Source organism: Balaenoptera physalus, assembly GCF_965194825.1.
Source record: "Balaenoptera physalus genome assembly, chromosome: X".
Lineage (NCBI taxonomy): Eukaryota > Metazoa > Chordata > Mammalia > Artiodactyla > Balaenopteridae > Balaenoptera > Balaenoptera physalus.
This window is the reverse complement of record NC_138903.1, coordinates 47388684-47409925: the sequence shown is the minus strand read 5'-3', so window position 1 is coordinate 47409925 and position 21242 is coordinate 47388684. Positions and strand designations below refer to the sequence as shown.

General features: G+C 38.4%; 2 protein-coding genes across 4 annotated transcripts in view; both read left to right on the top strand.

Moving 5' to 3' along the window:
• Positions 1–21242, top strand: part of WNK3 (WNK lysine deficient protein kinase 3) — a 398421-nt gene that overhangs the window by 291442 nt on the left and 85737 nt on the right. The gene's annotated exons all lie outside the window — the stretch shown is intronic.
• FAM120C (family with sequence similarity 120 member C) overlaps positions 1–21242 on the top strand; it is a 167338-nt gene that overhangs the window by 139867 nt on the left and 6229 nt on the right. For all 3 annotated transcript variants that reach the window (XM_082445131.1, XM_082445130.1, XM_082445129.1), the window contains exons 11-15: positions 13849–13963; positions 16833–17042; positions 18251–18452; positions 20370–20508; positions 20893–20950. In XM_082445131.1, the coding sequence (XP_082301257.1) occupies positions 13849–13963; positions 16833–17042; positions 18251–18452; positions 20370–20508; positions 20893–20950 (724 nt within the window). The remainder of the gene's footprint in view (positions 1–13848; positions 13964–16832; positions 17043–18250; positions 18453–20369; positions 20509–20892; positions 20951–21242) is intronic.

Genomic DNA, 21242 nt, shown 5'->3' with positions numbered 1-21242 from the left:
CTACCTCACATCATACACAAAAATTAACTCAAAATGTATCATAAGTGTAAATGTAAGAGCCCAAATTATAAAACCTTTAGAAGACAACACGTGTAAATCTTCATGATCTCAGGTTAAGCAATGGTTTCTTAGATATGATGCTAAAAGCATAAGTAGCAAAAAGAAATTATATAAATTGGACTACATCAAAACTAAAAGCTTGTGTGCTGGAGACAATGCCATGAAGAAAGTGAGAACACAACTCACAGAATGGGAGAAAATATTTGCAAATCATATATCTGATAAGGGTATAGTATCCAGAGTGTATAAAGAATTCTTACAACTCAATAATAAAGGAGAGAGAATTTAATTTTTACAATGGACAAAAAAATTCAGTTGACATTTCTCCAAAGAAGATATGTAAATGGCCAATAAGCATATGAAAAGATACTCAACATCACTAATCTTTAGGGAACTGCAAATCAAAAATACAATGAGATACCAGGTGACACCCATTAGGGTGGCTATAATCAAAAAGACAGACAACAGGTGTTGGTGAGGATGTGGAGAAATTGGAACACTGCTGGTGAGAACATAAAATGAAGACACATATTCACACAGAAACATGTTCATGAATATTCATATAACATTACTCATAATATCCAAAAAGTGGAAACAACTCAAATGTCCATCAACTGATGAATGGGTTAACAAAATGTGGTATATTTGTACAATAGAATATTATTCAACTATAAAAAGGAATTAACTATTGATTTATGCTATAACATGGATGAACCCTGAAAAACATTAGGCTAAGTGAAATACACCAGTCACAAAATGACATATATTATATAGTTCTAGTTATATGAAATGTTCAGAATAGGCAAATCTGTAGATGTGTGGTTGCCAGGGACCTGGGGGAGGGGCAAATGTAGAGTGATTGCTAATGGATATGAGGTTTCTTTTTGGATGATTTAAATGTTGTGGAATTATTTAGTGGTGATGGTTACACAGCCCTGTGAATATACTAAAAACCAGTGACTTATACACTTTTAATACATGAATTGTATACTATAATAATTTTTTCTCAATAAAGCTGTAAAGTAGAAAGGAAAGTGAAATAGATCCCCAGATAACCAAAGATTAAGAGAATTTATTGCTACCAACTTGCCATACAAGAAGTATTAAAAGATGTCCTTAAGATTGAAAGGAAATGACACCAAATGAATGAATAATGACCATCTGTAAAGGTAATTACATAGATATATATAAAAAGTGGTATAAATATATTTTTTTCTCATTTATTCACTTAACTGATTTAAAAGACAACTGCATAAATCAATAATTATAAAATTGTATGTTGGTTTTAGAATAATGGTATAATATACATGAAAATAATAATGCAATGGAGGGAGGAAAGAAGTGAACTCTTTGGAGCAATGTTTCTACCTCCTACTGGAATTACTTAGTACTAATTTGATGTGGTTTGTCAGTTAAGATGTTTTTCAGGGTTTTTTTAATATAAATTTATTTATTTTATTTATTTATTTTTGGCTGCATTGGGTCTTCATTGTTGTGTGCGGGCTTTCTCAAGTTGCGGCAAGCAGGGGCTACTCTTCGTTGCGGTGCGCAGACTCAGTAGTTGTGGCGCACGGGCTTAGTTGCTCCGTGGCATGTGGGATCTTCCCTGACCAGGGATCGAACCCGTGTCCCCTGCATTGGCAGGCAGATTCTTAACCGTACGCCACTAGGGAAGCCCAGTTAAGATGTATTTTGTAATCTACACAGCAACCATTATGAAAATAACTAAAAATATATTAAAAACCAACAAAAATAATTAAAATGCTACACTGGAGAGTATCCATTTAATGCAGTAGAAGGCAGTAAAAGAAGAACAAACAAAAAAGTTATGAAACCTATAAATCTAAACATATCAACAACTACATCAAATGTAAATGGACTGAACATTCCAGTCAAAAGGCAGAGATTATGAGATTGGATACAAAGCATGGACTATCTACAAGAGATATACTTTAGATTCAAAGACACAAATAGGTTGAAAGACAAAGAATAGAAAAAATATTTCATGCAAACAATAACCATATGAGAATTATAATAGCTATACTAATATCAGACAAAATAGACTTTAAGACAAGTAATGTTACTGTAGACAAATAAGATTTTGTAGTGATAAAAGGGTCCGTTCATCAGGAAGATATAATAATTATCAATATAAACATGTACTCCTAACAACAGTGCCCCTAAATACATGAAGCAAAAACTGGTAGAATTTAAGAATGAAATAGACACTTCAACAATGATAGCTGAAAGCTTCAATACCCTACTCTCAATAATGGCTGGAACAACTAGACAGAAAGTCAGCAAAAATACGGAAGACTCGTGCAACCAACTTGACCTGACCTGATAAAAATGATGAATTTAGATCCTTCACACTATACACAAAAATTACTGAAAATGGATCATAGACCAAAATGGGATAGTTAAAACTATCAAACTTACAGGAGAAAATTTTCATGATTTTGGGTTAGGTGAAGATTTCTTAGATACAACAGCCAAAGCAAAAGCCACCTAAAAAAAATAGATTTCATCCAAGTACGAAACTTCTACGCTTCAAAAGCCACCATTAAAAAACTGAAAAGACAAACCACAGACTGGAGAAAATATTTACAAATCATATATCTGATAAAGGACTTATATCAATATATAAAGAACTCTTAAAATGTATAAGAAAACAAACAACTCAATCTAAAAATGACTAAAAGTGACTTCCCTGGTGGTGCAGTGGTTAGGAATCCGCCTGCCAGCGCTGGGCACACGGGTTCGATCCATGGTCCGGGAAGATCCCACATGCTGCTGATCAACTAAGCCCACACGCCACAATTACTGAGCCTGCACTCTAGAGCCCGCAAGCCACAACTACTGAGCCTGCATGCCACAGCTACTGAAGCCCACGTGCCCAGAGCCCGTGCTCTACAACAAGAGAAGCCACCGCAATGAGAAGCCCGTGCACTGTAATGAAGACTAGCCCCCACTCACCGCAGCTAAAGAAAGCCCGCGCAGCAACAAAGGCCCAACACAGCCATAAATAAATAAATAAACAACTAAATAAAAGAAATAATAATTAAAATGAGTAAAAGATGTGAATAGACATTTCACCAGAGAAGACATAGGGTTGGAATATAAGCACATGAAAAAATTCTCAACTTCAGTAATCATTGGGAAAATGCAAATTTAAACCACAATGAAACACCACTTCACTCAGCTGGAATAATTATAATAAAAAAGACAGACAATGACAAATGTAGGCCTGGCTGCAGAGAATTGGGATTCCCTCATACGTTGCTGGTGGGAATTTAGAGTGGAGATTAGTTTGGCATTTTCTTAGAAGGTTAAACATAAATTATCATATGACTCATTTATTTCACTCCTAGGAAAATAAATAAATAAATAAAATAAATGTAAATAAAATAAAAATAATAGCATATCCCCCCCCCAAAATTAACTCAAAATGGATCATAGACTTAAATGTAAATATAAAAGTATACAAATTTTAGAAAAATGGAAATATCTTCAGGTTCTAGAGCTAGGCAAAGTGTTCTTAGACTTGTCGCCAAAAGCATGATCCATAAAAGGAAAAATTTATAAATTGGACCTCATCAGAATTAAAAACGTTTGCCGGTTGAATGCCCATGTAAGGAGGATGAAAAGACAAGCTACAAAGTGGGAGAAAATATTTGCAAACCACATATTCAACAAAAGCCTAGTATCTAGAATATATAAAGACCTCTCAAAACTCATCAAGAAAAAACCAGACAAACAAATAATTTAATTAGAAAATGGCAAAATACATGACATTTCACTGAAGAGGGTAAACAATGACCAAAAAACACATGAAAAGATATCATTAGCCATTAGGGAAATGCAAATTAAAACCACAATGAGATATCATTACACACCTCTCAGAATGGCTCATTTAAGAAATAATGATAATACCACATGATGGGGAAAACACAAAGAAACTGGATCATTCATACACTGGTGTTCAAAATGTAGAATGGTACAGTCACTTTGAAAAACAATTTGGCAATTTCTTTAAAAACCACTGTACAACTCAGCAGTTGCACTGTTGGGCATTTACCCCAGAGAAATGAACATTTACGTCCACACAGAAACCTGTGCACTAAGGTCACTAATGTTTATAGCACCTTTATTCTTTTATTTATTTATTTATTTATTCTTTTATTTATTTATTTATTCATTTATTCTTTATTCTTTTACTTATTTATTCTTTCATTCATTCATTTATTCATTCATTCATTCGTTCGTTCATTCATTCTTTCTTTTTCTTTTATTCATTCATTCATTTATTCATTTATTTATTTATTCATTTATTCATTCATTCATTTATCCATTCATTCTTTTATTTATTTATTTATTCATTCATTCATTTATTTATTTATACTTTATTCATTCATTCATTCACTTATACATTTATTTATTTATCCATTCATTCATTTATTTATTTATACTTTTATTTATTTATTTATACTTTTATTTATTCATTCATTCATTCATTTATACATTTATTTATCCATTCATTCATTCATTTATTCATTCATTTCTTTATGCATTCATTCTTTTATTTATTTACTTATTCATTCATTCATTTATTTATTCGTTTATTCATTCATTCATTTATCCATTCATTCTTTTATTCATTCATTCATTCATTCATCTGTTCATTCATTCATTTATTCATTCATTTATTTATTTATTTATTTATTTATGGCTGCATTGGGTCTTCATTGCTGCTTGTGGGCTTTCGCTAGTTGCAGAGAGCGGAGGCTACTCTTTGTTGTGGTGCAAGGACTTCTCATTGCGGTGGCTTCTCTTGTTGAGGAGCACGGGCTCTAGGTGCGCAGGCTTCAGTAGTTGTGGCACGCAGGCTCAGTGGCTGTGGCTCGAGGGTTCTAGAGCGCAGGCTCAGTAGTTGTGGCACATGGGCTTAGTTGCTCCGCAGCATGTGGGATCTTCCCAGACCAGGGTTCGAACCTGTGTCCCCTGCATTGGCAGACGGATTCTTAACCACTGCACCACCAGGGAAATGCCAGGACATTTATTCGTATTACTCCAAAGTTGGAAACAACCCAGATTTCTCTCAGTGGATGAATTATTCAACTATTGTACACACATATGATGGAATTCTACTCAGCAATGAAAAGCAACAAACTTTTTTTTTTTTGTCCACACCAAGCAGCTTGCAGGGTCTTAGTTCCCAGACCAGGGACTGAACCCGGGCCCTTGGCTGTGAAAGCATGGAGTCCTAACCACTGGACCGCCAGGGAATTCCCCAAAAGCAATAAACTTTTAATAACACACAACAACTTAGATGAATCTTAAGGGAATTGTCTTAGGTAGAAAAGCCAATCCCCAAAGATTACCTACTGTGTGATTCCATTTATATAACATTGCTGAAATGACAAAATTAGGGAAATGAAGAACAGATTAGTGATTGCCAGGCGTTAAGTACATCAGTGGGGGAAGAAGAGAGGTGTGGTTATAAAAGGTAATATGAGGGATCCTTGTGGTGGTAGAACTGTTCTATATCTTCTTTTTTTTAACATCTTTATTGGAGTACAATTGCTTTACAATGGTGTGTTAAGTTTCTGCTGTATAACAAAGTGAATCAGCTATACATAAACATATATCCCCGTATCTCCTCCCTCTTGCGTCTCCCTCCCATCCTCCCTATCCCACCCCTCTAGGTGGACACAAAGCACTGAGCTGATCTCCCTGTGCTATGTGGCTGCTTCCCACTAGCTATCTATTTTACATTTGGTAGTGTATATATGTCCATGCCACTCTCTCACTTCGTCCCAGCTTACCCTTCCCCCTCCCCGTGTCCTCAGGTCCATTCTCTACATCTGCGTCTTTATACCTGTCCTGCCCCTAGGTTCTTCAGAACCATTTTTTTTTCTGGATTCCATATATATGTGTTAGCATATGGTATTTGTTTTTCTCTTTCTGACTTACTTCACTCTGTATGACAACACCATATATAAATATTGTTTTAACATCTTTATTGGAGTATAATTGCTTTACAATGGTGTGTTAGTTTCTGCTTTATAACAAAGTGAATCAGTTATACATATACATATATCCCCATATCTCTTTCCTCTTGCATCTCCCTCCCTCCCACCCTCCTTATCACACCCCTCTAGATGGTCACAAAGCACCGAGCTGATCTCCCTGTGCTATGTGGCTGCTTCCCACTAGCTATCTATTTTACATTTAGTACCATATATCTTTAAGCCCTTTAAAAATTACTTTTATCAGAGAAGATATACATGGAACACCTACTGTGTATAAGGTACTGTTAGATTACAAGGTTAAAATAAAACTCGGTTAATACCCTCAAGTTCCCCCAAACTGTCCAACAAACATCTACTAAGCACCCATAGGTGCTGGGGAAACAGATATGAGAAAGACCTAGTCTCTGTCTTCGGGGAGTTCCCAGTAGAGCAGAGGAGACAGACCCACGAACAGACAACTTCAGTACAATGTGGTAAGTGCATGGAACAGTAGAGGTGAGTGTAGAGAGCTCTGGGAGTACGTAGGAGTTACTAACCTATCCAGGCTACACAGGGAAGGGATAAGAGTAGTGTTGGGAGCTTATAAAGCAATAAGAAGGTAAGAAAAGAACCATCTGGCATAGATACATATATAACAATGCCCCCAAACAGCCTTTTTACTTTATACTTGAGGAGCAAACTAAGGAGTAGAGCCTGTAGAAAACAATGAGTAAACAATGGGGTGACGAATTATTTCCTCCCTCGTCTCCATAGGTTGTGGTTAACCCACCACATATGCTCCCTAGAGGTTCCAATCCACATCTACAGTCTGAAACCTAAGCATCTCCATGCATAATGGGGCCTCAAAAAATGTCATGGAACACTGACTCTCATTGACAGAACAATATCCTCCTAAGTCGCTTCATGATCTGCTATAGCATATCTTCTGGGGGTTGCAGAAGATTGGACCTCTAATAACTGGTTGGGGCATGTGTATCAGCTTTTTCAGAAAAGATTATTTGGCTGAAGAGCCTCACATATCCTATCATTAAAATTTACAATTCTCTATCCTATGTTGCTATCTTAACATACCTTAAACTAAAACTGTATTCATAAAGGGTTTATGGACATTTTAAAAACAACAAAATATTCTTTAAATATAAGGCAATCTTTTAGTTTTTTTCACATGCTGTTTTCATCAACCTTATCACTTACCTGAACCTGCTGGTTGTGCTGTGGAGAGAGGGTATATAAAGCCTGTAGAACCTAATCCTTGTCTTTCTGTGTCTGACTTACTACACTTAGTATGTTAACCTCTAGGTCCATCCATGTTGCTGAAAATGGCATTATTTCATTCTTTTTTATGAGAAAGACAAATGTCATATGATATCGCTTATATGTGGAATCTAAAAAAATGATACAAAGGAACTTATTTCCAAAACAGAAACAGACTCACAGACAGAAAACAAACTTATGGTTACCAAAGGGGAAAGGGGGGAAGGATAAATTAGGAGTATGGGATTAACAGATACACACTACTATATATAAAATAGATAAACAACAAAGACCTACTGTATAGTACAGGGAACTATATTTAGTATCTTGTAATAACCTATAATGGAAAAGAATCTGAAAAAGAAGTGTATATACAGATATATATATATCTGAATCGCCTTGCTGTACACCTGAAACTAACACAACATTGTAAATCAACTATACTTCAATAAAAATAAAAGTTAAAAAAAAGAATCTAATCCTTGAACCAGACTTCAGGGTTAGATGTTGAGTCTCGGTGACAAAGCCTTACTTCTCACCACTTTCTTGTGTAGAGACATTTGCTGCCCAAGGATTTTGCCTCCTAAAATGCCTTAATTAGAGCCTGAATGGATTTGACCACTAGAAAGCCTGCTGCACATTTGGTGCATGGTTTCCTGTGCTCCAGAGAGCTCTGCTGTTCAGAGGCTCATAAAGCACCCTCCTGGACAGCTTCTCAGGCCCGGGTTTCTGCTCCTTGGCTGGCTCTGTGCTTTATTACCTCCTGAGGTACTTACCCACTTGCCTGTTCTCAAGTTACTTCCCCAGGCCCACAGTTTGACGGTGCTTTCCTAGGGGACACAGCCAGCCTCCCTGTTGCTCCAAACCAGCTGGAGGACTCGCAAAAGCCAGAAGCAACCACTTGCATGGGCCTGGCCTTGAAAATGGAATGCCTCACCTTTCTCACACCAATTAGTGAAGGATGGGATCTGTATTAAGGGGAAGAATGCTGAGCGAATCTTTCCAGAAAATGAATGGAAAAGACAAGCAAGAAGGGATGGGCATGTTCTCCAAATGGTAGGGCTCCTTGTTCTGTTGGGAATCATCCCAGAGCTGGAAAAGATGCCAGAGCTGTGGGAGAGGGTGAGCAAGTGAGCTAATGATCAAAAATTTTGACCTGGGTTCAAGTGGATATGGCAGAACTACCTTAGACCATGTTCCAACTTCACTCTTTTCCTTAAATTTTATTTTATGTTCCTTTCCAAAGAAGTTGCTTTCTAGTTTTTGTTTGCTTGTTTATTCATTTGCAAAAGGGAGTTTGCAAACCCAAAACATGGTTGAATGTCAAAGGAGTTGGTTAAAACATTTGAGTCCTATACAAACACCATAATCTAAGGTCTTGGCCCAAGCTACAAACAATTTTCAAGAAACAACAAGTGCACAGTGATTAAGTTGAAGCTAACATAAAAGGATTTCTAAGGTTGAGACCCTATGGATCCCACAGAGGAGAGGAATAAGAAGCACTTCATTGAGAGTTCCCTACTCAATATAGCTCTCATTAAGTGCTCACCAATTTAAATGTAATTCCACCAATAACCACTCTGTGAGGAAGGTGTTGTTATTCTCCCTATTGAACAGACAAGAAGGCAAGTTTCAGAGAGGTGAAGTGACTTGCCCGAGTTCAAACCGTTACTAAATGGCAGAGCCAGGATTTGAACTCATGCCTAACACACAGTAGAGTCTCAGCTCATGCATATTGTTTATGGAATGAATAAATGAATGAACAGTCTTTTTGAGTAGAACAGTTCTGTATCTTGATTGGGTCAGTATCAATACCTGGTTGTGATGTTGTACTATAGTTTTGTAAGATATTACCATTAGGAGAACTGGGTAAGGTGTTCAAGGGATCCCTCATTTTTATTCCTTACAACTGCATGTGAATCTACAATAATAACAAATTTAAAAGTTTAATTAAAACAAAAACTATGCTAAGGAAAGAAGCCAGACACAAAAGGCCACATATTATATTATTCCATTTATATGAAATGTCCAGAAAGGCAAATCTATAGAGATAGAAAGTTGTTAGAGATAGTAACGTTGATAGAAAGTGATTGCCTGGGGCTTCCCTGGTGGCGCAGTGGTTGAGAGTCTGCCTACCAATGCAGGGGACACGGGTTCGAGCCCTGGTCTGGGAAGATCCCACATGCCGCGGAGCAGCTGGGCCCGTGAGCCACAACTACTGAGCCTGCGTGTCTGGAGCCTGTGCTCCGCAACTAGAGGCCGCGACAGTGAGAGGCCCGCTCACCGCGATGAGGAGTGGCCCCCACTTGCCGCTACTAGAGAAAGCCCTCGCACAGAAACGAAGACCCAACACAACCATAAATAAATAAATTAAAAATTTTTTAAAAATTTTAAAAAAAGAAAGTGATTGCCCAGGGGTGGGAATAGGGAGTGACTGCGCATGGGCCTGAGGGATCTTTTGGGGGCAATGCAAATGTTCTAAAACTCAACTGTGGTGATAGTTGCCCAACTCTGTAAGTTTACTAAAAATCATTAAATTCTACACTTACAATGGATGAATTGTTTGGTGTGTAAATTATGCCTCAATAAAGCATTTTAAGGTAAGTTTCTGTATATGTAAAATTACTGCAAAATAAAAGGTTTATTTTGAAAAAATGAAGAAAAGAAAAAGAAAAAAAAATAAAGACTTGAGACCCTCCCCACAAAAAAGGAAAGATATAAAAAGATCAATAACTATGACTATATCTATATGCCAAAATACATAAAATTAAAAGACAAATGACAAACTGGGAAAATATTTGCGACAGTTATAATAGTGTGTCAGTATTCTCAATATATAAAAGCTTTTTAAATACTAGCATCCCGAAACAAAAATGGGTAAATGACATTCTATTCGGATTCATTTGTTTACAAGAAAGAAAAGCCACTCTAGCTATCTTATTGTAAAGATATAACAGGTAGTCTCATAGTCATCTAAGGACCAGAAAAGTGGTGTACACAGGGAATAGTACTGGAAGGGCAGGAACAGAGACTGCCCACTCTCTCATGGACCTGTGTAGCTCTTCTTTCTGCTTGTCTGTTTCATCAACCTCTGAATCTCTTAGCTCAAATTCTCAAGACTCTGGCAAGCCATGGATTGATTTGACTTGGATCAGCTGTCCACTGTGTGTCCAAATAGCTGTCACTATTTTAAGATAAGGCTTTAGATTATCTGAGACAGAGCAATAGACAGAACAAGCAAATTCACTGACATGTCTATGATAGACATAGACCAGCCATAGAAGTAAATACGTGTTTGGGGAAAATATGCAACCTCATCATTAGCAATCAAAGAGACAGACATTTAAATAGCAAGAGACATTTTTTGCCCATAAAAATATCAAAGATTAATGATAATTCATGCTGACACAACAACTGGGAGATAGGACAAATGGGTCTGGAAAACAATTTTTTTTAATTTATTTGTTTTTATTTTTGGCTGTGTTGGGTCTTTATTGCTGTGCGTGGGCTTTCTCTAGTTGCGGCAAGCGGGGGCTACTCTTCGTTGCGGTGTGTGGGCTTCTCATTGCAGTGGCTTCTCTTGTTGTGGAGCACGGGCTCTAGGCACCCGGGCTTCAGTAGTTGTGGCACGCGGGCTCAGTAGTTGTGGCTCACAGGCTCTAGAGTGCAGGCTCAGTACTTGTGGCGCCTGGGCTTAGGTGTTCCATGGCATGTGGGATCTTCCTGGGCCAGGGCTCGAACCCGTGTCCCCTGCATTGGCAGGCGGATTCTTAACCACTGCGCCACTAGGGAAACCCTGGAAAACAGTTTTGCAATATGTCTTGAGGACCTTTATAATGGACATAACCTTTGACATAATAATTCCACTTCTAGAAACCTATCTTAAGGGAATGAATAATCAGAGATACAGGGAGATTTATATATGTGAATATCTTTGTAGTATTTTTTATAATAAAAGTAAAAGAATGAACAGTATAAGTGTCCAATATTATAGGATATTTAAGTAAATTGATAAACATACGAGGAACATACAGTCATTTAAAATCATGTTTTTGAAAAGTATTTAATGAATGAAAGGTTCTTATAGTATTATGTTGAGTGAAAAAAGCAAGATATAATATTCTATATATAGTGTGAAAGAGAGAGAAAAAATTGAGATTTGAGATGCTAGGAAGAAAGAAGCCAAAATCGTGAACTTAACAGCGGTTATATCTAAATGGTAAGATTACAAATTATTTCCGTTTTTACTTTTTATTTTCTTCATACTTTTTTTGGCTTTTAAAATGTTTTCTGAATGAGAATGAACTTGAACTTTTGTAATCAGAATAAAATCATAAATGTTGCTTAAAATTCAAAGACATGGAGGAAAGACATGGAGTAAAAGTAGAGACCACTAAATATTAAAGCATATTTAAAATTTAAGTCAGTATGGTCCTGGCATGAGAAATAAAACACAGAATAAATAGGGTAGAAACAGATTCTTGTATGTGTGAGAATTTAATATAAGATATGGGAGGCTTCACCAAATAGTAAAAGAAGGATTATACCATGATTGAATTAGTTACAAATAGTAACCAAGAGTTCTCGTATGCCATATGCTAAGTGCTTTTACATTCATTTTCTCCTTTACTTATTACAACCTTTGAGATTTAGATAGTATTATCCCCATTTTAGAGATGAGTGAACTCAAGCCCCTAGAGGTTTAGGCATTTGCCCAGAGTCACATAGAAAAGTAGTGGAACCTAGACTGGAACCAAGTATGTCAGACTCCAAGTCTCTATTCTGTGCTACTTCTTTTTATGTATATAAAGTTCCTGGCAAGATATCTAGAATACAAAAGGCATGTAGTAAGTATTATTCCTATGAATAACTTATACTTTTCTGCATATATTATAATGTAATATTTAATGCTTTATATAGTATATATAATAATGTAAATACTAGTAATAATAATATGATAAATATATCATCTTAATAACTCTTGTCTTTGTCCCCTGGCCTTCTCTATGCCCTCAGCCAGTGCCTTTGTTCAGACCTCTTTGGCCACAGGTTGCTTCAGTTGCCTCCTAACTGGTATCCATATCTCTTGTCCCTTACCCTCTGAGCCAGGCAATATCAAACCAATCTCCTGCTGACAATCCTTAACTGTCTTCGTATATTTTCAGGGTGAAGGTCCAAATTTCTTAATATTGTTTCTGAGACCCTTCACAATCTGGCCTACTTTCTTTTTTTTTCCAGTTTTATTGAAAAGTAATTGACATACATCACTGTATAATTTTAAGGTCTACAGCATGATGGTTTGATTTACATACATTGTGAAATGATTACCACAATAGCTTTAGTTAACGTCCATCATCTCATATAGATACAATAAAAATAAAAGAGAAAAATTTCTCCTTATGATGAGAACTCTTAAGTTCTACTCTCTTAATAACTTTCCTATATACCATGCATCAGTGTTAGCTATAGTCACCATGCTGTACTTTACATCCCTAGTACTTACTTATCTTTTAACTGGAAGTTTGTACCTTTTGACCACCTTCCTCTAATTCCTCCTCCTCCACCTCCCCCATCCCCTGTCTCTGATGACCACAAATCTAATCTCCTTTTCAATGAGTTTGGTGGGGTTTTTAAAATTTATTATTATATTCCACATATAAGTGAGATCGTACAATATTTTTCTGTCTCTGACTTATGTCGCTTAGCATAATGCCTTCAGGGTCTATCCATGTTGTTGTAAGTGGTAGAATTTCCTCGTTTTTGTATGGCTGAATAATATTCCATGGTATATATAAACACCACAACTTCTTTAGCCATTTGTTCATTGATGGATGCCTAGGTTGCTTCCATGTCTTGGCTATATAATACCGCAATGAACATGGGGGTGCAGGTATCTTTTCGAGTTCATGTTTTTGTTTCCTTCGGATATAGCATTCCAGGAGGTAGAATTGCTGGATCATGTGGTCATTCTAGTTTTAATTTTTTGAGGAACCTCCACACTGTTTTCCATAGTTTGGCCTACTTTCTAATCTAGCCTCCTGTCACTGCAAACCTGCTTAGCTCCAGCACTATGGGCCCTGGTATATCATACTGAACTCCACACCTCCATGCCTTTACACATGCTGTTCCCTCAGTCTAGAGCATCCTTTCTCCACCATTTGTCTCACTGATTTCTATAGCCCTTTGTAACAGCTCCTATTGACTTTTTCTTCAGGATGCCTTCCTTACTCTTCCAGTAGTAGCCCTCTTCTGTGCTCCTATAGCACCCTGTGCATTCTTCTATCTTGGTACTTAACCCACTGTCCTGTCTTTGCTGACATACGTGCCTGTCTCCTCTACTACCTAGACTGTAAGTAACCAAAGGCAGAGATTCTTTTACGTTATTTCATTGTAATTATCAGAACCTAGCTAGGGTCTGGCCCATGATAGGTTCTTAGCTTAATAAGTGTTTGTGAAATGAATAAATGAGCTTTTGTCACTTAATGATGCTTTTATCTTCTAGATATATGGTTCAGTGGCCTGGTGGCCGAATCCTGCATCGCCATGAGCTAGACACCTTCCTTGCACAGGCAGTATCTACTCAGCTTTATGAACCAGATCAACTTCAAGAACTCAAGGTGATTTGATCGATCCTCATTTAAATTCTTTCTTTTATGAACTCATAGCTTTATTTTAGGTCTTTTTTTCCTGGAGCTGGGGAGAAGAGTAAGTTCTGCAGGTAAATGTTTGATTTACTTTAGCCAAATATTTATGTCTATTAATAAAGCCAACACTGTTCACATAGTGATAGGTGAGAATGGGTAGAAAAAATGGATATTGTGTAAGACAAATAAGTTGTGGCCCATAGACCACAGTAAGGTTTCCAACTCTTACAAAAGATGCTACAGGGGACTTATCCTGGTGTTTCCTCTTTGTCTCTCAGTAAATGTCCACCCTCCCTTTTTTATTGAAGTATAGTTGATTTACAATATTGTGTTAGTTTCAAATGTAAGCACAGTGATTCAGTAGTTTTGCAGATTATATTCCATTGTAGGTTATTATAAGATAATGGGTATAATTCCCTGTGCTACCCTCCCTTTTTAAATAATACTTATTGGGTGTTAGAGGAAAGTCTAGAAAAGCGTAAGGAAGAAAGTAAATCCACCATATAACTGAAGGCAGTAGAATATAGTAGGTTGGAGGGCAGGCTCTGAAGCCAGGCTGCCTTGACTTTGAATCTTAGCTTCATTGCCTTCTAGCTATGTGTTCTTGGGCAGGTTGCTTAACCCCTGTAGCTTCAGTTTCCTTACTTGTAGGATTATGAAGATATTAAATAAAATAATCCATGCAAAACACTTAGAACAGTGTCTAGCACATTTTAAGTACACAGTACTCAATAAGTATTAGGTACTAATGCAGGACATTCCTCTTCTGACTTCAGTAGCCATGGTCCTTTCAGGCCCTAGTATAAACTAGAAGATAAAGTCTAGTAAGTCTTACAAAATCTTGATTTCAGTGGGGTCAACTAAGGAAAAGATGAAAACAGTCTTAGACAGACAGTATTGGTTCCTTTTTACAGTAAATGTGATACTGCTTGGTGCTAGAGCAGGTACTGACAACTCCACACCACACCTAGGAGGGGGCCTGCAAGTACTTCCCCTTTTCCTGGTAAAGCCATCTAACAGGACAACTTGAGATAACCACTGTGAACATCTTGATGGTTTCTTCCAGCCTTTTGTCATGTATTTTCTACATAGTTGAAATATTATTTATGTAATTATATACTGTATTTTTAAACTTATATAGCATATAGCACATATTTTCTATGTCTTAAATTTTTTGCTAAATATTTTATCATATGGATGTATCATTTAATTATTCTAATGTTGGCCATTTGGTTTCCAGTTTTCACCTATTATATGTAATTATTAACATCTTTTTTTTTTTGGCTGCATTGGGTCTTCGTTGCTGTGTGTGGGCTTTCTCTAGGCGCGGCGAGTGGGGGCTACTCTTCGTTTCGGTGCGCGTGCTTCTCATTGCGGTGCGCGTGCTCCTTATTGCTGTGGCTTCTCTTGTTGCGGAGCTTGGGCTCTAGGCACGTGGGCTTCGGGAGTTGTGGCACATGGGCTCAGTAGTTGTGGCTCGCAGCCTCTAGAGCACAGGTTCAGTAGTTGTGGCGCATGGGCTTAGTTGCTCTGTGGCATGTGGGAGCTTCCTGGACCCGGGTTCGAACCCATGTCCTCTGCATTGGCAGGCGGATTCTTAACCACTGTGCCACCAGGGAAGTCCTGTAATTAACATCTTTATGCATAGAGCTTTATTCACAACTCTACTTCCTTAGAATAGATTCCTAAAAGTAGAATTTCTGAGTCAACAAGTGTGGACATTTTTAAGGTTCTTGATATATATTGCTTAATTGTAATATACATTACTCATTAGTTTTATTTGAGTGTGCCCATTTATTTCACCATATCCTCATCAGCATTGGGTGTTCTTTTGGTCTTTAGTTTTGTTTTAATTTTTTTCTAACTTGACAGGCAGAAAAAATGGTTTCTCAAGTGGGTGTCTTTTTAAGGTTTTAAAGCTGATTTTTTTTTTTTGTAATGAGTATCATCCAAACCATCTCAGGGAAACAAATGGATAGAGGCTGCTTATGCACTCAAATGTCTGTATTGAAAGGCAACATGTTCTAACTTAACTGGAATAATCAGCAAAACAGGAATAAGCAAATGTAACCAATAACAGTAATTTCTTTTTTTTTTAACACCTTTACTGGAGTATAATTGCTTTACAATGGTGTGTTAGTTTCTGCTTTATAACAAAGTGAATCAGTTATACATATACATATGTTCCCATATCTCTTCCCTCTTGCATCTCCCTCCCTCCCACCCTCCCTATCCCACCCCTCTAGGTGGTCACAAAGCACCAAGCTGATCTCCCTGTGCTATGCGGCTGCTTGCCCACTAGCTATCTATTTTACGTTTGGTAGTGTATATATGTCCATGCCACTCTCTCACTTTGTCACATCTTACCCTTCCCCCTCCCCATATCCTCAAGTCCATTCTCTAGTAGGTCTGTGTCTTTATTCCCGTCTTGCCACTAGGTTCTTCATGACCTTTTCTCCCCCCTTAGATTCCATATATATGTGTTAGCATACTGTATTTGTTTTTCTCTTTCTGACTTACTTCACTCTGTATGAAAGACTCTAAGTCCATCCACCTCACTACAAATAACTCAATTTTGTTCCTTTTTATGGCTGAGTAATATTCCATTGTATATATGTGCCACATCTTCTTTATCCATTCATCTGTTGATGGACACTTAGGTTGTTTCCATGTCCTGGCTATTGTAAATAAAAATATGGAACGCTTCACGAATTTGCATGTCATCCTTGTGCAGGGGCCTTGCTAATCTTCTCTGTATCGTTCCAATTTTAGTATACGTGCTGCCGAAGTGAGCACTAACAGTAATTTCTTAATGGCAGTTTTTCCTCTGTGGTGGTTTCAGATTGAGAAACTGGATGCTCGAGGGATCCAGCTTGCTGCTCTCTTCATGAGTGGGGTCGACACAGCTCTGTTTGCTAATGATGCCTGTGGCCAGCCAGTCCCTTGGGAACACTGCTGCCCCTGGATTTACTTCGATGGCAAGCTGTTCCAGAGCAAGCTAATTAAAGCAGGCCGGGAGCGAGTATCCCTGGTTGAGCTCTGCGATGGCCAGGTACCACATGCTGGGCAGCTACTAAGACCGTCTCTGATCTGCTGTGGGGATGAATGACAGAAAGCGGAAAAGGAGCAGAGACATTGGGGAAGGAGGTAGCAGAAGTGGGAGCATGTGTCTGACCTTAACCTAACTTGGTCAAGGATGATCCCAAAGGCCCAGAGTCTGATATGTACATGTTACAAAATCATGTTGGGAAGGGTTTTTTTTTTTTTGAAATGAGCTTCAAGTTTTCATATTCCTTTTTTTGCTCCAAGTTATTTCTTCCCCATGGAATACTCAGATATACTCTATGCCTTTCCCCCAATTCTTAGAATTTCAGTTCCCTTATTTACAAAAACTGTAAGTCATTTTTGCAAGTGATGATATTTTTTATAAAGGAACTATTTTGGAAATAGAAGAGGGTAGTAAAGTAGATGACAGAGTAAAAGCAGGGGATATTTTTTGCAGTAAAACCTTGGGAAAGATGAGAGAAGTCAAGGGAAAGGAGCCCTTACTTACTTCTTTGTCCATTTGTGGGGTATAAGCTGAGAGACTAGAGCAGGGGGTCAGCAAACTATTAAAAAATTTTTTTAATTTGAATTTTTATTCCAATAAAGCTTTTTGGAACATAGCCACATTCATTCATTTACATATTGTCCATGACTGCTTTCACACTACAGTGGCAGAGTCAAGTAGTTGTGACAGAAACAATACGGCCTACAAAACCTATCTGGCCCTTTTCAGAACAAGTTTCCTGACCTCTGGACTAGAGGCATGGACTTATCCTGGACAGAGGTCATGGGCTCTGATCCTGGGTATGGGGGAGAAGGTTAAAAGGGTTTGTATATGTCAAGTTTTGTTCTCTCTTTTACCTTATTCTGTTACCTCCCCCTTAAAAAAATAACCTAGCCTATTGCTGGCTGTGTAATAGACAATTAGTAAATACTTCTTTTTATATTTGTCTTCCTTGACCTAGTCAAGGTGCCTCGCAAGCCCTCAGTCAGAACTAGTATGATGGTAGTTTGGTGTCATGCAAAGAGTGGGGGCTTTGGTGCCAGACAGGCTTCCCTGAGTATGTCACCTTGAGCCATTTAACTCCAGGCCTCGATTCCTTTAGTGGGAATAGACTTGTGAGACTGTACCTAGACTGCCCAATACTGTGCCTGAAACATGGGAGAAGTTCAAAAAATGGCAGCTGTTATTATTATTCCGTCCCTCATTTGAAGGCTGACCTGGCAACCAAAGTGGAGAAGATGAGACAGAGCATCCTTGAAGGAGTCTACATGAACCATCCACCGCCTTCTGCTCTACTTCCATCACCTGCTTTTGTGCCTCCCATGGTGCCCTCTCTCTACCCTGTTTCACTTTACCCCCGAGCCATGGGCCCAATGCCACCTCCCCCTCAAGGAAGGAGCCGGGGGTTTGCAGGTCAGTACCTAAGAATGAGGTGTTTGTCAAACTCAATCTATTTCATAGTAACCCATCCAGTAATTATTGCCAGTTACAGAATCAGCAGTTTCACATATATCTTTACCTTCTGTGCTATGGTGTGGTTTGAAGAGGAGCTTACTTAGATGGAGGGGTGTAGCCTGCGGAGGAGAGCCCACTGTCTTCCTAGACCACTCTCCATAGAGGTGATTGATCCCTAAGGATTTGACTCTCACCAAACCACTCATGAAGTAACTGATGCAGAAACCAAGAGTCACTTTATAACTTTTTTTTTTGTCAATTTATTACTTTTGAGAACTGTAATTCATGTGAACTGGGTCTTCATGGTTGCTGGTTAGCTCACTCTCTCCCCATAGGCAGATGTACACAGGAGCTTGCAGGAAGAGCAATGGTAGGTAAGTAAATGACCAGTGTCAGCAAACAGCCATAGCTTGATGTACCCATTTCCACTCTGAGGGTAGATCTAACACATTTCCAGAAGCATGGAGAGAAATAAGTCATAGTCTGTACCCTCCAGGGGATTGCAGTTTAGTGAAGAAAACAAATACATACACACTCACATGGATCCACACACACATGTATATACACACACGTATGTATACATTATGGTGATATCTGAGCTGTGGCTTAATGATGAACAGACGTTCTTGCTTAGGTAGGTCAGATACTGACCCTGATAATTCAAACAACCTGTCCCCTGGCGAAACAGGGTATTTTAATGGGGACATTTTAACATGAAATACCAAGTTTCTGTGATCAGGTGAGAGTGCTATGGTTGAAGTGTTTGCTGTGTATTGCTCGTCACTTTAAAAATAATAAAGCTGGAAGTTGAAATTTGTCTTAAATTTAGGGTCACAAAATTCAGCATGGATGTTTAGCTCAAGGCTGTGCTTAGAGGAGCAGTGTGAATGTCTGCTCTGTTCAATCAAGTAATGATTAAGTCTCACAAACCAGGGAGCCAGCCATTCATTCCATCCTTTGAAGGTGTCTTTATAGATGCCTGCTCTCATTCTTTGCATGTTGACTTTACTGTGTCTCAGAAGACAGCCTTAATTAAGGCCAAGTTCTTGGGAGGTCCTCCCCATTGCCCCAACTCTCACTGATGCCTAGTCTCCAGTTACTGGTGGTTCATGAGGAGCCTTCTGACTCCTTAAGGGCCACAGTAGGATCCCCAAATGCAAGTCTTTCTTGCCCTCTTAGGATTAGCTAGTCACCTAGTTCATTAGACTCCCACTTTTATATAAATGAAGGGCTCTTTGCTAACAACCTGCTAAGTGAGTGAAGAGTTATTAATATTTGGGTTTTTTCCACAAACAAAAATTAAAGGTTTACTAGAATTCTGTATTCTATGAAGGCTTCCTTTTGTGCCAAATTACAGAGCTGTACTGTGCTTGTGAGCTCACACACAGAGCTGGAGTTTCCTGTTTTAAGGAGATATGCTATCTTGTCTTGAATTGGTTCTGGTTTTCAACTGTTGCTATTCTTACTTCTTAACCATAAATTACTGTTACTTTGGTTTCATTATTTTTTGTTTTGTTTGGTTGTTTGGCTAATCCTCCAGTGTGTAGTGACATGTATTTGAATCAAAAGTGGTTTTGGCCTATAATTTTCCAATAGCTAGATCTTAAGACCTCATTCTCTCTCCACAAATATTGAATGCCTACTGTGTGCAGGCTCTGTAGTTGGAAAATGAATCAGGCACACCCCACTTGCTAAAGTGGATATGTACAGATCTTCAACACCCTCTTCCAAAATTTGCTTCCACCATGACCCTTTGTTGTTATCACAGAGTCTTTTTATCATAGAGAAATGGAAATACACAGAATAGGTGGGCTGTAGATCTTTTGTTCCACCTCTTATTCTACCTTGCACTTACCATTCTTCCTCTCTTCCCAGGTCTCCATCCAATCCCACCCCAAGGAGGAAAACTAGAGATTGCCGGGATGGTTGTGGGCCAGTGGGCTGGCAGCAGATCCTCCAGGGGTCATGGCTCCTTTGGCATGCAAGTGGTTTCTGTCGGTGGGCCGGGAAAGGGGTATGTATTTGAATAGGTTGGTATAAGCTAGTGTCAATCAAGGTGCTCTTGGGAAAATGCCCAGCTATCCAACCCTTCTACTAAGGTAAGAGGCATTAACTAACTTTGCGTTTTTAAAGCCAGTTTTCAGTTGAGTTCAGCAAACATATAAAAATGCCCTGCCTTGATGAAAAAGTTTTTGCCCTAGAGGAGGACTTGGGACACAGGACAATTCGGTATAACATAGAAATGACAGAGATAGAGGTTTACAGTGGTAACACAGAGGAGAGGCATCTAACTTAAGAGGGTCAAACTTCCTAGAGGAGGTGAGTAGTTAACTAAGTGAAAATGGAGGTACAGGCTTTATGTGTTCCTCATGATCACTTTTCCCCCCGCTTTCTAAAGGCATGGAAAAGAACAGACTGGTAGAGGATCCAAAGGACATAAAAAAGGAAATAAACAAGTAAGTACCTTTTTGAGATGATCTAGCTTCTGTTTGATACCTCTTGTCGGTTTTTTGTTGGTTTTTTTTGCAAGAGATCAGGCATGGAAACCTGGGAGCTTTCATAGCTTCTCCCAGCATTTGATTTCATCCGCCTGCTCTCTAGCAGTCTAGTGAGGGTTAACCTGCCCAGGCTCTTCCCACAGGGCTGCAGTGTCATCCTTTTCCCTGAGTGAGGCCACAAGATAGAAACCAGGTACTGTGTCCTAAAGACCTACACTTAGCATAGCATGCACTACATGCAGCCATAAAG